This window comes from Rousettus aegyptiacus, unplaced genomic scaffold (genome assembly GCF_014176215.1).
Source record: "Rousettus aegyptiacus isolate mRouAeg1 unplaced genomic scaffold, mRouAeg1.p scaffold_m13_p_6, whole genome shotgun sequence".
NCBI classification, from domain to species: Eukaryota; Metazoa; Chordata; class Mammalia; order Chiroptera; family Pteropodidae; genus Rousettus; species Rousettus aegyptiacus.
In genome coordinates, this window is record NW_023416309.1 from 12,789,657 (window position 1) to 12,808,121 (window position 18,465).

The 18,465-nt window shown below is 33.7% G+C and overlaps 1 protein-coding gene across 5 annotated transcripts in view; it reads right to left on the minus strand.

Annotated features, from left to right (window-relative positions):
* Positions 1-227: 227 nt before the first annotated feature.
* The window catches only part of ADK (adenosine kinase), a 448,271-nt gene continuing 430,033 nt past the window's right edge, over positions 228-18,465 (minus strand). For 3 of the 5 annotated variants that reach the window (XM_016130816.2, XM_016130820.2, XM_016130817.2), the window contains one exon: positions 1,456-1,816. In XM_016130816.2, the coding sequence (XP_015986302.1) occupies positions 1,692-1,816 (125 nt within the window). In that variant the 3' untranslated portion in view covers positions 1,456-1,691. Of the gene's footprint in view, positions 1,817-18,465 lie in introns of all 5 variants that reach the window. The other 2 variants (XM_016130815.2, XM_036223569.1) reach the window with 2 other exon arrangements.

Below are 18,465 nucleotides of genomic sequence, written 5' to 3' on the forward strand. Positions count from 1 at the left end.
ATATGTCAACATACACACAAAAGTGGTACATGAATGTTCATAGCAGCATTATTCATAATAGCGAAAAAGTGTTAACCCAAATTTTCATCAAATAATGAAATGGATAAACAAAATATGGAATATCCACACAATGAAATATTATTTGACCAAAAAAAAATACTGATATATGCTACAAAATGGATGAACCTTGAAAAAATGCTGTGAAAGAAGCCAGACACAAAAGATCACACATTTTATGACTATGTTTTTATGACTGTCCAGACTAGGCAAATCTATAGAGACAGAAAATATATTAGTAGTTGCCAGGGGATGGGAATGAAGTGAACTGGGATGTACAGGGTTTGTTTTGGGGATGATTAAAATGTTCTTGATTTTGATAATGGTGATGGCTACACAATTTTGTGCCTATACTAAAACTACTGTTTGCATACTTTATAATGGAAAATTTTATGTTATATGAATTATATATCAATAATATAAAAAAAGACAAGAAAGTATAGGTGACCTTAAAGTTTACCTAAACATAAAACAAAAACTTGAACCTTTTTCTATGATTTAAATTCAGTTTTACATTATTTTTTTCTTCTTCGACAACAATAATCATTATGATAAAAATAGCAGGCACTTATTAAGCACTTATTAGGCATTGTGCCAAGTATTTTATATTTGGTATTCTCTCTTAAATCATCTCATGACCTTGTACAAAGGGGTTATTATCCCATTTTATAGAAAGGAAATTGAAGCTTGAAGAGGCTAAGTAATTTGTCCAAGGTCATATAAAGGTGATTAAGTCTGATTCCAAAGGTTCTATTATACCATTTGTCTTCCTTAAAATAGTGACTTATTGGTATCCAATATTATTTTTCTATGTATTATGTTGTTGTTCTTTCTATCTCCATTAATAAATTAGATATCATTTCAGGCCCCAGTATTCAATAATGATCTTTCTTCCTTAGTTTGTTGAGCACAGGGCAAAGACAGAAAAAATTCCACATGATAAGTTTTTATTTGTATCAAATTACAGAGTACCATAAGTAAATATAAGATTATATTTAAATATTGCAATATAACTTATAATTTGGCAAATTACTTAATTATCCAAAGTTTACTATATATTTGCGTATGCACTGAAGAGATTATTTGGCATAATTTGGCAAGATAAACATTTTTGATAAATGTACCTATTTGACTATTTGTCATGTATATATGTGGTACATATATGTATGAATGTATGTATGTGTACACACACATACACACATTCCTAAATTAAATATACTTGTATAAAAAGCTAAAGATAGATGTTAGAATTAATTCCTTTAAAAATCTATTATATTAAATTGCACCTGCATTGAAAGCAGAAATGTAAAAAACAAAAAAACCTGATCAATTTGCTAAATACTCATGAGTTTACAAAGTAACTAAAAATTAAATAAAAATTTCTATTGAAATGTTATATTCCTGTTTAATTAACATTTCAGTGGCACTATCAAACTATGGAAATAAACAATTTTTTAGTTTGTTGTTGAGAGAATAAAGATTCTACTGAGCATTACTATACTCTCTAAATTAAGAATGAACGTTATACAGTAGGAAAAGATGGCAGATGGTTTTCTTCTTTATTACTATAGGAATTCTCAGGAGGCAATCAGGGCAGTGTTCGTCCTCATGGGCTTGGGTTTCCTGCTTTACCATCAGTGGAAGTCTGGCTTCTCAGGAAAGGTGCAGCCAGTCCGCCTAATTATGACGCTTGCTGCATAGTGGCCAGCACGAATGCATTCATTCAGGGGCTTGTCAGAGACCAGTTGAGACAGAAAACCTGAAATACAGACAAAAGGGAAGAAAGTAAGTATTGTGTAACAGCATCAGAAATGTCATATTGGGTCAGATCCAAAACTGGTCTAAAAAAATGGTCTATACACCTATTCCTTTCTTCAGTCTGATAGTAAGTGTTAATCCTTAAGGGTTAGAGAAGTTGTCCCCCTAGCATCATGAGCTTCCCTAATGTTTCTTTTACATAACTCAAGTTGGGACATGACAACTTAATATGAAGTCAGTCTAGTTTTTCTATGCCTAAACTATCATGTCTTCCTTTAGCTCTGAGATTAATAGATTGTAAGAAATACTTGTCAAATAATATTTTCTTGGGTCTTTACAATTGTGAATTTATTAGTTATCCCCCTCTCCATTTCTTTGGATTTGTTCTGTACCGTTGTTATTCCTAGCATATTATTTTGGACAAAATTTTATCATCTGAATGTCCTTCCGAGTACAAAGTTGAGAACTGAAAAGTTATGAAAGATTGTATGTCTTCTTTTCACTCCCAGTAATAGCAGTGAAATAATTTCTATAGTTAAGTACAACAGACCAGCTTGATAGTAAAATAAATATAATAAGGTAGAAAATAGTATTGAGGTTTTCTGCTTCTGACAAAGATGTAATAAAAGGAACCAGATTGACCTTTATCCAGAAACCACTGACATAAAGACAAAATATATAAACAAAGTTTTTTCAGTTATCATTCATCAGGCACAAAAGATTCATGAAAGAAGGGAAATGAATGAGGTAAACTGTAAAATTGCTCTAGCTTACTATCTAGAGAGTTACCAGGCCATACCACAAGAATGAACACCCCAGGCAGAGTCTGAGTTGAGAAGATGGAATTGGGAGTCAAAGTAGGTCAAAATTAAACGTCTAGGCAGACTAGTCAGGAAAAAAAGAGAGAAGATATAAATTACCAATATTGGGAATTAGAGAGATAATATCACTATGAATCTACACATTACAAGAATCATTAACTACTTTATACCAATAGATGTGACAAGTTAGATGAATTGGACAAATCTGGAAAGACACAAATTATCAAAGCTCACTCAGGAAGAAGGAGATAACCTGAGTAGCCTTTTATTTATCAAATATATTGATTTTGTAGTTAAAAAGCTTCCCATAAAGAAAATTCCAGGTCCAGATGGTGTCACTGGTGAATTCTATCAAACATTTAAGGAAAAAATAATATCAACGCTATACAAATGCTTTAGAACATTTAAATAGAGGAAATACTTTCTTCATTCTTTGAAGCCAGGATTGCTCTGATAACAAAAGCAGAAAAAGATAGAACTATTCTGAATAAAATTTTAGCAAATCAAACCCAATAGTAAATTTAAAAAGATAATAAATCATGATCAGGTGGGGTTTATCTTAGGAATGCAAGTTTGGTTTACGTTTAAAAATCAATTAATGTAATATACCATATTAACTAAGAAAACAAAAGGATCATCTTAATAGATGCTAAAAAAGCATTTGACAAAATCTATCATCCATTTCTAATGGAAACTAAGAATAGCAAGAAACTTCCACAACCTGATAAAGGGCACTTATGAAAAACTTATAGTTACTACTGTCCTTAATGGTGGATGATGGAATGTTTTCCTCTTAAGATTAAGAATAAGGCGAGAAGGAATGATTGCTCTTAAACATCGTACTTAAGATTCAAGCCAGTGCAACAAGGAAAATAGAACAATTAAATAAAAGCCATCAAGGTTGATAAAGAAGCAAAACTCTTTATTTGCAGATGGCAAGACTGTCCCTGTCTATGGTTCTCAACACTGGGCACCTTTGCCCTGCAGAGGATATTTGACAATGTCTGGAGACACCTTTGGTTGTTACAACTGAAGCAGAAGATGCTACTGGCATCTAGAGTCCAGGGATCCTGCTAAATGTCCTTTAATGTCAATAAATGCCAAGATTGGAGAAATCCTGGTCTATGTAGAAAATCTTATGGAATCTAGAAGTTACTGAAACTCCTGAGTGAGTTTGGTAAAGTTGTAGGATACAAGATCATTATACAAAAACCAACTCAATTTCCATACTAGTAATGTGTGTATATATAGCAATTGTATATACTAGCAATGAACAGTGAGAAATTGATATTAAAATACTATTTGTGATACCATCAAATATGTGACATACCTAGGGATAAATCTGACAACAGTTGTGTACACCTGCACACTGAAAATGACAAAACAATGCTAAGAGAAATAAAAGAAGTCTGAATAAATGGAGACATATAAAGTGTTCATAGATCAGAAGATTATTATCATCAGCTCTGCAGAAATTTTTCTATTGATTCAAAATACCAATCAAAATTCCAGGCTTTTCTTATGTAAACTGACAAGTTGATTCTAAAATTTATGTGGAAATGCAAAGAACTTAGATTAGTCAAAAACGACTTTGAAAAAGAAGACTGCTTCATTTAAAAACATATTATAGAACCAAAATAATTGAGACGCTATGGCATTGGCACAAAGATAGACACATAGGTCAATGCAACTGAACAAAGAGTCCAGAAATAAATCTACTTTTGTATGGTCAAGTGATTTTTAACAAAGGTATCAAAGAGATTCAATGGAGAAAGAATAATCTTTTAAACAAATGATCTCAGAACAGCTGGATGGCCATAAGTGAAGAAAAAAATACTTCAACCCTTACCTCACATATTGTATAAAAATTAACTTGAAATGGACCATAGATCTAAATGTAAGAGCTAAAACAAGAAAACTCTGAGAAAAAAACAAAAAAAATACTTTGTGTTTTTGAATTTGCCAAAGTTCTCTTACATAAGACATAAAAAGTAAACTTTTATGAAAGAAAAAAAAATTTAATTTTGCAATTAAACATTTTTATGCCTTAATAACAACAACCTGATAAAAAATGGGCAAATTGTTGGACAAATACTTTAGCAAAGAAGATAAACTGATGTCAAATAAACACATGAAAAGATGCTCAACATCATATTTATTAAAGAAATGTAAATTAAAATCATAATTATCTACCACTGCCTACCCATTAGAATGACTAAATTTAAAAAGACTGAGCAACCAAATATTAGTAAGGGTGTGGACCAACTGGAATGGTCATATAATGATTATTAGAGTATAGAATGATAACATCACTTTGGAAGACCATTTGTCAGTGTCTTCAAAAGTTAAATACAAACTTACCATATGATCTAGTTATTCTATTTCTAGGTATTTAACCCATGATAAAGCATATATCGACACAAAAAATTGTAAATGAATGTTCACAGTAGCTTTATTTTTAATAGCTCCAAACTAGAAATAGTCCAAATGGGGATGAGAAGGGGCAGGATTACAACAGAGCATGGGAGTAACGGCTCTGTCCATAGTGATGGTTTCACAGGTTTATATATGTCAACATTTGTAAAATTGTATACTTTAAATATGTGCAGTTTTTTGTATGTCAATTATGCTGCATTAAAACTACAAAAAAAAAAAGTGTTGTACTTACATTCTACCAAATAAAATACATCTTATTAGGTAGGATCTAGGGCTACTTCCCCTCTAGGGGAAACCTGAGCTGCTGCAGGGGTGCTCACATACTCGGAACAACAGATGATAATGAGAAACTGTTATTAGGCCTTCCCTGCTAGCCCCTGCACAGTCTGGCGGGGGAAGTGGGGTGAAGGTTAATTGAGAAGCTGTGGTACAATGACCTGTAGAGAGAGTTGTAAGAGATTTATGTCCTTTCTCTTCCACCATTATGACCACACAGGCTTTTCCTTGTAAGATTTGGGGAATGCTCTGTATCTGATAAAATAAATACATATTCCCAAAGAATAAACTTAATTTGGTAAATGGAGTGATGTATTTTGAAGACATTTCTTAGAATGTGAAATCACTCTCTTAAGAGTTTAATAAGAGTATTTTATCATTGCATTTTCAGGTAATAGTCAAAGGTCAATATTAACTTTCAGCCAAACTGTGAGACTAAAATGCTCAGCCCACACAGTGAATGGAGCAGATGCCAAATTCAGAGTCAGATCAGCTTACAATGGAAACACATCTATTAGAGAAGCCTTATAAGCAACATCTGTTTTTCTCATTCCTCCTGGATGATCTCTGTGAGAAAAAGAAAAGCTCATGTTTATGAAATATTTTTGTGAAGCATCTAGCTGATGACTGAAGTGAAGTACTCTGAAAAGACATTTGCTTTGACAGGTGGAAAACCTGGATGCAGAAAAAAAGCTAAGACCTTTGACCCAGGTGAATATCAGTTTTTCAATAATCTATTTTTAAAAACCAACTGAGATGAACTACAGATGTTATATAATCAAATATAAGTGGAACCTTCATAAAGTAGCTGATGTAAATCTTAAAAGTTGTGTAAAATGATTTAAATAAACAAAGGGAGCTTATATTTAAAGAATGATAGGGAACCTTTTATACTATGAATAAACATCTCCGAGATAATTTTTTACTGTGTAAATATACATAATCTAAAACTTACCATTTTAACCATTTTGAGTGTACAATTCATGGCATTAATGTGTTTTGCAATGTTGTATAATAATGTTGTATAAACATAACCTCTAACAATTTCCAGAACTTTTTTATCACTCCGACAGAAACTCTATACTCATTAAACAATACCTCTCCATTCTGCTCTACTCCTGGCTCTGGTAACTGATATTCTATATTCTATTCCTGTGAATTTGCCTGTTCTAGGTACCTTCATGAGTAGGATCACACAATATTTGTCCTTGTCTCTGGCTTATTTTACTTCATTTAATATAATGTTTTCCAATATAATTTTAAAGTTTATATTTTTAATTATTAGCCAGTCTAAAGTGTATTTAAAAAAACTTTACTTGGAAATAATTTCAAATTCAGAGAAAAGTTACAAGAATAAAAATAATGCAAAAAGTATCCATACTACCTTTCATCTGGATGTCCTTACTATTGATTAATATTTTGCTCCTTTTGTGCACATATACTCCCTCTTTATACAATTCCCCTCAACACCCTGAACTATTGAGAGCAAGTGGCATTGATCAGGTCTCTTTGCTTTGATTTTTATTTTTTTATTTTTGTTTCTAAATGTCAGAGTTCTCGGTCAGACTCGAAAAACACTTTAAAACGAGTCCTTGGCAACCTCCAAATTATTCTTGGTGACCTTGATATCCCTCTGGCCATAATTTTGGGATCAGAAAGTCATATAAAAAGTCATCTTAGGTCTCTTCACTTTTAAATACATCAGTATATCTTTCCTGAGAATAAGGCTATTCTCTTATATAACCACAGTCATCAACTTTAGTAACACTGTTATAATACTGTTATCTAAATTAATATCTGTATTCTACTTTTGTTAATGGCCTAATAATGTCCTTTAAAGCATTTTTTTCTTCTAGGATAGAATCTAGTCTAGGATTTGTTGTATTTTCGGTCTTATTTAATCTGGAATATTTCCTTAATCTTTGTTTGACTTTTATAACAGGGACATTTTTTGAAGAATACAGTCATCTTCTACTGCCTATTTAATAGAGTGATTCTCATTTTGGGTTTGTCTGATATTTTCTCATGATTAAATTCAGATTATGCATTCCATTATCAATAAGGAGGGAGAGATTCCAGAATACTAGAAAAATTATGCTGTGTCCTCAGAATATCACATTTAGAGGCACATTATGTCCAGCTGCCATTCACTGGTGATGTTAATTTTGATCACCTGATCATGGTGTTGTCCTACTTCTCCATTATACATATAGTTATTATTTTTTATAATAATAACTTATTATTTTTTCCTCAACAAGCAGTCTGTTGATAGACACTTTAAGACCATATATTCTATCCTTCATCAAAAGATTTAGAATCCATTCATGATTCTAAACTGAAGCAACTTATACTGTGATGATTTTCCAACTCCAGCATTGCTTTCACATTTACAGTCAGCTCTTGGCATTCTACTATATGCGAGAGACTACTCCTCCCATTTATTATTTTAAATCTATTTATTATCAAGAGGAAACAGATTTTTTAAAATCAGTGGTTTATAATTCATTACAATCCTTAATTAATTTGGCACTCAAAATGTTTCAGTTTTTGCCAGTGGGAGCCCTATTAAGCTGGCTCCGAAGTCCTTGGACATGCCCTCACACTATTTTTGAACACGTCTTTACTTTCTGGCATAATGATCTGGTTTCATCTCATATCCACTCTACCCCAGCCCTGGAATCGGCCATTTTTCCAAGTACACTTAGTCAGGGTGGGATGATATTAGAGACCATGATGTCGGTGGCAGGTGTCTGAATCTCGTCAGCAAAGAGAGCTAGGAAGCATGCATTTAACACACTTACAGACACACAAACACATGGAAAAAGCAAGGAAAAAAATGTTTTCCTGATTGTAAGAAAAATACCCAATAATTGTATGAAAAATGTAAAAAATAAAAAAGAAGAATAAACCACACACATAGTCCCATTACAAAGAATAATCAATGATATTTAATATATCTTGGAGATCCTAATAAGAGCAATAAGACTAAAAAAATTTAAGTGGAAAGGAAGAAAAAAAATTGTCATTATTTTCAGTTAAGAGGATTATAAATAGAAAACTCCAAAGAATCTATGAATTGTTGGACTGAAGAGAGAATGGAAAGATTGCTAGCTATAAGAGAAATATACAAAATTATTCATATATGAAATTATACACATACATACAACAGCAACATTAAAAGGGAAGTAATTTGAAAAAGATACAAAAGCAACACAAATTATGCCAGTCTCTGAGGAAGAGAATTATAGAACCTTATTGAAAGACATTCTAAAGGACCAAAATAAATAGATATGCCAGGTTCTTGGATAAGAAGACTAATGAAATTCAATCAAAGTCTCGAGGTTTAGGGGAACTTGACAAGCTGGTTCTAAAATCTGTACGAAAAAGCAAAGGATCAAGAATACTCAAACATTTCTATTGGAAAAAAAAAAGGAGGAAAGATTTGCCTTACTGGATTCAACACATTATAAAACTATAATAATAAATACAGTGTGGTATTGGCATATAGATAAAAAGTACAAAGGAAAAGAAGAAATAGGTCCAAAACATATCTATGCCAATATAGAGTTAGCATTATGAATCCATAGGGAAAGGATGGTTTATTAGAAAATAGTATTTAGGCAACTAGTTTTGAGTTGGAAAAATAAAATGATCTCATTCCATATTAAAAACAAAATTTCATATATATCAAGGAATTAAATGTGAATGGCAAAACTGTGAGACTTTTAGAAGAAAATAAAAGAATATATTATGTCATAGAAGTAAGGAGAATTTCTTAAATAAGACAGAAAAAGTACAAAGTATAAAGTAAAATGCTATACTAAACTATATATACATTAATCTATAAAGGAAAAACTATGCTAAAATGAAAACCCCTGTTCCTCAAAGATACCTTTTAAAGAGGGGAAAACAACAAATCAAATTTGTTTTCTGGATACTAAGAGTAGAAAAAGTAGTGAAAATCTTTATGTTCTTGAGAATTCTTCTACGAAGAGTGACCAATTTCATTGTACTTATAAAGGACAAGTCTCTAGAGTATGTAAAGATATTCTAGAAATTAAGAAAAACTACCCAATAGAAAAATAGGCAATCATCTTGAACATGCATTTCAAGAGTAAAACATAACATGCTCAACCTCATTTTAATGAGGGAAAATACAAATTAAAACCAAAATGAGATTCTACTATGAACCTGCTGGATTAGCAAAAATTTAAAAGTATGGCAAAGCCACTTGATAATGAGGATACCTTTTAATCTTTATACAGAGCTGATAGGAGTTTACATTGGTACAGTGAATTAGATTTGGGATTACCTACTGGAGTCAACTATGCATTTTCTGGCATACATCCCAGAAAAACTCCTGCGCCACTAGAACACATGTCTAAGATTGTTCATAGCCACACTGGTAATAGCAAAGAGCTAGAAATAACTCAAGTATCCATCACCACAAACCAGGTAATTCTAGCATATTTCTACAATGGAATATAGTAAATATGTGAACATGGGTGAATTCTCACATCATTTAGGAATACCTAAATAGTGGTAAATTTAAGAGAAAAGTAAACAAACAATAATTAGAAAATAGTTACTTCTGGTACAGGGAGACCTAATTGGGGTGGGTTATAAGGGAGCTTCAATGATATTAGTAAAAGGGTTTCAAAGGTGTTAGTAAGTGTTCTATTTCTCAACCTGGATTGTAGGTAGAGGACTGTTCCTTTTATCATCATCATCATTATTATTATTTGTATTTGATTATATATTATACATATTATTCTATATTTATAAAATGTGCCATTTCAAAATTTTAAAACATTAGAAACAACTACATTTACTATTTCTCTGTATAGTCTTCCAGGCTTTTCATATGTATATGAAAACATATACATACATATGTATACACATGTGTATATATGTTTCTGTGTGTATATATACATACATATATCTCAATATCATACTATGGGTATTGTCTTATAGCCTGTTGTTTTCATTTAATAGTATGTTATCTAAACAATGCGATACCATCTTTTACGTAAGAGATTAGCAAAGATAAAAATATTTAATATACTATATTATCAAAGAGAAGTGAACATTCTTACATCCTGAAGTGAAAATTAGCACTCTTTTTTTAAGGGCACTTTGGCAGTATCTATCAAAATTAGAAGTGCACACAGCCTTCAGCCCAGCAATTCCACTTTTAAGAACTAGAAGTGGCATCGAAGCCACATACATGCATATACGTGTACAAGGCATATGTGGTACTATTATCTAATATATAGTCCATTTAAAAAATAATTTCAATTATCCCAATAATGGCCCTTATAAATTTTTTCCCTCCTCCAGAACCAAATCCAGGTTCCATTTAGTTGTCATGCTCCTTTTGTCTCCTTTAATCTAGAAAAGTCTCCTTGCTGCTCCAGTATTTCAACCTTGGCATATTTGAAGAGTCCTATAAGTTGCATAATGTCCCTCAGTTTGGCTTTGTCTAATGTTTCCTCGTGCTTATATTTAGGTTTAACAATTTTGGTGGGAGTATCACAGAAGTAATGCTGTGTCCTTAGGGTGTCCCAACAGGGGGTACGTGGCGTTGGTTTGTCACATCCTTGGTGATACTAAGTTTGATCACTTAGTTAAATTAATGTCAGCTATACTTCTCTTTATAAAAGTTATATGATTTATGGTAGAAAAAAAATCAGCGATTTGAAGAAGGGACCCAAGTAGATCCATGAAATGGAATTATATAAAGCATTTAACTAAAATGAGGTAGGTCTTTATGTGATGCTATAAAACAATCTTCAAGATAGGAGGAGTAAATGAAAAATCAAAGGTATAGTAGAGTAAGCACAGTATACTCTCATTTTATTAAAAACTGGGATGTGTATGTATATGCAAACTTGTACAGACACAGGCATTTCTGGGTTGGTTCAATAAAAACTAGTAATCAAATCTCCTTAGGGAGGGGAATTCGAGGACTGAGGTAGGAGTAATGTTTACTTTTCGTTATATACACATACTTCTAATATATATACATATCCTTTTTGTACCGTTGTATTTTCTACTGCTTACTGATATTATTTCTGCAATAAAAAGTATATTAGGAACACTTTCCAATACCTTTAAATATTCTTAAAGATTACACTTTTTAAATGTGGATGTAGCATAATTTACTTAACCCTATTATTGGATATTTAGGTTGTTTCTATTTTTTTTTACTACTATAAATAACATAACACTATGCTGAATATCTTTATAACATTCTTATAACAATAATCATTGTGCACATTTTAAACTTCCTCAGGGTAAATTTTCTTAAAAGTAATTAATAATTTTTAAGGCTTAACATCATATTGCCAAACTTCTTTTCAAAGAGATCTTATTAATGTATACTCCAAGTAGCTTTCTTGCTATAAACAAATTCTGTTTGATAATTTTTAAGTGAAAGGCAAAATCTTGTTTTAATTTATAGTTATTTGTTCATTAGGGAAGTTGAAAATTTTTTTGTTCATGTGCCTAGTGGCCATTTGTATTTCTTCTTTTCAAAAACTGATGACAAATTTTATCTGTTTTTCCATCGCAGTATTTCTCTTCCTTATATGATTCACCTCAAACTCTATTGATATTTTCCATGGCTTTGGCTCAGATCCTGGAGGACTGGGTAAATGATCTAATGAAACATTTGCCTTCCTGATTGCTGTAATACTGTGATTTCCCTACTGTCTCTATCCTTGGCCCCACCCCAGCTCATTCATTTAAGTTATCAATGTTATTTATACTTGAATAATATCGAACTACACACTGTATAGTAGTGACAAGTTAATTACATAGTTATTAAGAGATAATGTGGGAGTAGTAACATAAGTTATCATGTAATTACCTTTGTTCTCAGAGCCATTACCATGTAATTAAAGCAAACCTGATATAATATTTTGCAGCAACTAACAGCGTTGAATTCTATATTCCCCTTGTAAAAAATTTTCCCTGTCATTTCTGGGTCAATTTGACTTTTCAGTTCTTCATTTATTTTCCATCTTTCTTAAATATCTATACTTTAGCAATGATTTATGTGCTCTTTTAGACTGGACTGCCATACTTTTTATCCCAATAATTACTAGATACATGCTGTCACATGGCACATGAGAAAGTCAACTTAAAGAATATTTTTTTAAGGCTATTTTTTTTATTACCTGTACCTGCTTTAAAAAAGAGAAAAAGATATAAATTAAAACTTTACTAATCTGAATCCTCAATTTACCAGACTCATGCCACTACCAGACCTATACTTGATTTTTATTGCAAGAAGCAAATGAAAAATAAAAACCTAGAAGCACTATCAAAGTACTTTGATTTATTCAGTCAATGACTATTGACTACCTATCATTACTAGGTACTGTGCTACACATCAAAGGATTCAAAGACGGATAAAACATAGTGTTTGTCCTTGAGGATTTCATAGTTTTAGGAGAAAAAACCATGAAAATACTTTAAAAATAATCCTGGCAGAAGTGTGGAGCATGAAATAACTAGAAAAGAGATTACTGGCAGAGAGGCTCAAAGAGGAGTCTGTTGCAATATTCTAGCATGGTCCCTGAACCAGAAGCTTTAGCATCACCTCATCTCTACCCCAGACCTAACGAATCAGAATCTCTGAGAATAGAGCACAGTAACTTTTCTTTTCACAAGTCCTCCAGGTGATTCCGATGTATACTCAAGTTTGAGAACCACTGCCCTAGGTGACAGATGTTAAGTTTAGGAAGGAGAATAAACAGATTTAGTGATTTGATGTGGGTGCTAATAAAAGTTAAAAAGTTAAGAATAATTGTGGCTCGAAGCTTAGGAAACTATGTGGAAAATGAAACATGGGGTATGTCCCAGGCTCAGTTCAGGTCAAAGTGTTCTTCATTAGATTCTAACTGCCTTCTCTGTAGAGGAGCTACTTTTTACCCTAGTCCTGAACCTGTCAGTGGAGGAATAGCAGTAAAGATTCTGGATAGGACAGGACAAGGGTGCTCTTTTTTGATTCACTGGACTTTCCACTAGTCATTCCGGCAAATCAAATTCAGAGATCTACTGGTTAACTTCAATATATTTTGAGAAATCTCTATTGGAGCCCCTTACCTGTATGCCACTGCCTATTACAGCAGGAAGTGATGTTTGACATTATGATCCTGAGAATTAGTTTTCATATTTGTACTACTGGTACTTTAGACAATGGATATTAGATGCTGCCTCTTTTCCTAATACGTGCATTCTCCCCATATTTATCTCTTATGTAAGAGTAAGAAAAACGTAGTTGTGATCAGTCATCTCTTTGTCAGTGGATTAGTCACATATACATGCTAGTATGGAATAATCTTAAATCGAGGTGACCTGATACTATAGGACAGCCTACTCTGCTATTTCCTGACTCGCTTCACCCTTTCTGACAAAAGCCTTCAATAACCAATTTCTTAGATATACTGACTAGAATGATTTTTATTTGATGGTAGGGGGCAAGTCTGTTTGCAGCTAAGAATGTGACTGATTGATTTATTCATTCATACAACTAATATTTACTCAGTATCTACTCTATGCAAGGCACTGTGTTGGGTCCTGGAGACATATTGGTGAATAAGACACATATAGCACCTGCTCTCTTGAAGCTTATATTTTTAATGGGGGAAATAAAAAAAAAAAGCAAGTAATAAATTAGTAATTTAGATGAGATAATAAATAGGTCAATTAGATAATTCCAGATGGTATTAAGTTCTATTAAGGAAAAGGACTGTGTGTAGCAGTAGAGAATAATAGTAAAGAGACCCATGTTACTTAGGACGAGGTGACTTTTAAGTTGAGACTGCGGTTGAGGAAGAGATGGCCATGAAGAGAGCAGGGGAAGAGCATTCTAGGCAAAGGGAACTCCATGGATGAAGTATCTAAGGCTTGAAGAAGACGAGTCTAGCCGGAGCATGCAATCACAGGCGAGAGTAGCCTGAGAAACAATTGCAGCGACAGAAGGTCACAGATTCTTTTAGGCCACAACAGGAGTTCAGTTTTTCGATTTAAGTACAATTCTAAATCTCTTAAGGGTTGTAAACATGGGTATTAAATAATTCGATTTTTTCCTAAAATGTCTGTTTTCACTACTGTGTAGAAAATGGAATGGAGTGCAAGAAAGGATGAAAGTATGGAGATCAGTTAGGAAGCTATTGCAGTAAGTAGCAAACAGGCCTGAGCTAAAGTCATAGCAGAAAAGCAGATGGATTTGAGAGAAGATGTGAGATATATCCTTAAAATTTAGTCAAAAGAACTAACTGAAAGTTTGGACAGAGGGAAAGGAAGGCATCAAGATTGACTCCTAGGTTTCCAGCTTGAGATATAGAATGTTGATGTTTCACATACTGTATGATGGATAGATCATGTTTTAGGGAACATTTCTAGAACCATAAATATGGGGAAAAGAGCATAGACCACACATGCAAACATGCATGTTTATAGAGCCCACCAATGACCCATTACCCTTTAAAGAAAAATCACCTCACCTCTAGCATTGCTAAGGGGGTCAGTTGATATGTTTTGTCCATGTAAATCAGCGCTTGCTACTTACTGGACCAAGGCGAGGGCATCTGACCCAAGGGCAAACAACTTATGGTTTTTCCAGTGCCCTACTTATGAAGTGAACCAGAATGCAAGCAAATATAGACCAGGAAGCTGACTGTGAGGTAGGAGGAAGCAGATATGCAATGTAGCTAAGTAGCATTAACGTGTAAACTCTGTAGTGAATATCTATGAACATCTGCTGTTGGAGTCTCTAGAACTGATTCCAATCTAGAATCCCCACCTGGCTCCACTTTCAGTAAGAACTTGTCCAATTTTGGCTATTATTTGAGATTGCTTCTATAATAGTTAATACTTAGTGAATCTTTACTATGTATGTGTCAGGCACTGTGCTTTACAAACATTTTAACTTTCATAATAAGCCAATGAGGTAGGTACTCATTATCCTCATTTTTATAGGTGAGGAAACTGAGGTTTAGAGATGTTAAGGCACTTGTCCATAGTCCCATGACTAGTTAATGACAGTACCAGGATGCAAACCCATATATTTTGACCCATTATCTTAACCACTATGTTATAATGTCTCCCTTAATGCTTGTGTGCTTCCTTAAAAAAATTCCTTATCTTGAGCAAGATGAAATGGGTTCCTGTTCCTTTTGACCAAAGGAGTCAGATGAAACAGTGCCTTAAAGCCAAGGTATGGCTGTCTGACTATATCTTGCTCTGCCTTCCATGCTTTAAAGCTCCCTCACATAGTTGTCATTCTTAAGAAAACTGAATAGACCAAAGTAAACTATTGTATTGTGGGAATTTTAGAATAAACATGTAAAAACCAAGATGATGTAATAATAAACCCATATCCTTTCTACCTTTGTCTTTGAATACTTTAATATAGAATGAAGATACAAATACAATTATGAAAAACCAATCTCCTCTTCTACCGTCTGAAAAATTAAAAGAAAGAGTTCTGGTATTGCCCTGTTATGTAACAAAATTTTACAATCTGCTACTGCATGGCTTAAGGACTAACGTTAGCGTAGAATTTGGCCTACATAACATTTCAAAGGCAAAGAAAACCCATCTTCCACTATTCTTTTTTACAGAGTCTGTTACTCCTAGTCTTTAGAATTGGTTATTCCTCTATTTATTTCCCATGATCACTCTTCAGCCTATAAACTGAGACCATTTTCCTGGCTGGTGGAACTCACTGACTTGCCCCAAAGGTAGGTGTATGTACATTTCATGATGGGCATTATGTCATAGGATGATGTAGGGGGTAGTGTGTGAGGTAAATGGTGGAAACGTTGGAACTTATGACCAGTTATTCATTTTTATTAGATGAGTAACACTCTAGAAAAATGACAAAAAAAGCTACCTCGAATTTCCTTATCTAAACTCAAGCCCCCTTTTAGACCACCCACTTGCCACCCTGTTCATTGTGGTGACCTCCCCTATTTCTTCTCTATCCATGCCCCTCCTCTTCCTCCTAGCCCAATGGACCCTGGTCATTGCCAACACTCCAGCCATCGCAACCAGATTTGAAGATTCACAAATATCACCCTGGAGAGATGGTTTTCCTACTAGTGGGACAGTTCTGGTACAGCTCAGAATTTCAAGGACTGTGGATTGCTGGCAGCCTGACCTGAAGGGCAGAGGAAATTTATGATAATGGAACAACCAACATGTACCTCGGAGGGTGCCAGAGACACTTTTAACAAGTTCCCTTTTCTAGAGAGTCTGTTCCTTTTATCTCCTGGCTGATCAGTCAGCCTGCATAAGACTCTGCATGTGTAACTGGCTTTTCCATGGAACCTGGTCTCTGACTACAGACCAAACAACAAGACTGGTGACAGAGAAGGTGGAGAAGACTGAAGAGTGGAAAGCACCTAATCCGATCTCTTGGGGGATTAACATGAAAAGTCATTTGGACCCGGAGGATTTTATTGTATTCACACTATCATGAGAAAGCCCATGTCTTGGCATGATAACTTGGAGGAACCTGCAGATGACTAAGGATGAAATACCCAGAAACAAAGACCGAAAGCCGAGAAACTGGAGAGTACTCAGAGCCCTGGAGTAAAGGCCTGGCTCCCTTGAGTGCAAAGTGTACATGTGGAATTGCTGCATCTTTGACTGGCAGGCTCACCACACCATGATAGGAAGGAGAAGTGTGGCTGCCCTGACTAGCTCTGTCCTGCTTAGACCTTCTTAGACCTTGCAGATAACTGACTATGTAGCCCCAGATCGGTCATCACTTTGAAGTTGCTGAGGGTCTGCAAATACACCAAACCTGTTCATCATTATAAACTGGGGACAATGTCATCACTTGGTGCCAGTGGCATAGAAAGAATACCCCCAAACCATTAGATCCAGGTGTTTTGCAAACATAAAGCATCAACCTAGAATGTAATGATTGCAGGCTGAACTATTTCAGGGTCTACAAAGACATCATCACACTGTACAAGGCTAAAATGTAAAACTTGGGAGATGATTGCTACAAGTAGTTTTCCAGCAGTGGTATCAACCCATTTTTAATGCCCAAAGTATGCGCTGCACAGATAAATAAAGTTACTTTAAAGCAATGCCTTCCCTCCTGCCTCCAAAAAAAAATGAAAGAACAAAGAATTGGTTATATCTCAGATATCATCGTTATTAGTCATTGAGGCAGGCTAGGGCAATAGCGTAAGAAGGCATAAGAAGCTTACTATAAGGCACTGGATAAATGATTGCTGATATGGGAAGAAGACTAATTTTGAACATTAACAGTCACACTTATTTTTAATAAATTTTCAGTTTTGTGTTTATCATCTTAGGTGAGTGATTTTTTTTTAATCGTGATATTTTTCTAGCCATTTGAAAGAAGGCAGATAGAGAGTTTATATAAATATCTTTCATCAAGTTCAATAGCTAATTAAGTTTCTATAGAAGGTAAGCAACCCTCAGTCTGACCCTTGTCTTTTGCACATATGTGCATCAACTTTTATCTTTAAGATGATGACTAACTTATGGCAGGTTAGAATATTTTAGATTCTTCTTTAATGAAGGAAGTTTATTTAGAGATAAGGGTGGCATTGACACTTTTATGTGTCTAGGTCATGTTGTGCTACGAAAATATTTAATAAAGATGCAAACTGAATTTTTTTTTCTACAAAGAAATGTGTTTTAAATATTTTACAATTGTTCTACTACTTCCTTAAAATTGTTTTTTCAGAAAAATCATGTACTACTTCTGTTGTTATATGTTATGTACAAGATCGCTCTCTTTGCATTGTGTTCTAGTGTTAGCCTAATTACTGGAGTGAGGAAAGGTCGGAAAAACGTTTAGCCATTAAATTCATATATTTAACAAGTCTCAACCTTGAAATCTTGCTCTACCTGAAAGCACCATTAAAAATGCTTGACTGTTATTACTAGAGGAAATTTTTAATAAAAACTAATTAAACTACAAAACTCCTAAGCAGTTAACTGATTTTAGGGGCTAAATTTCTGGTACTTCTAATTATCCTCTGATGGCTTTACTTAGTGTTTCACAACCATGACAGATAACATTGAAAAACTGCAGTGAAATTCATCCACCCCGACACTG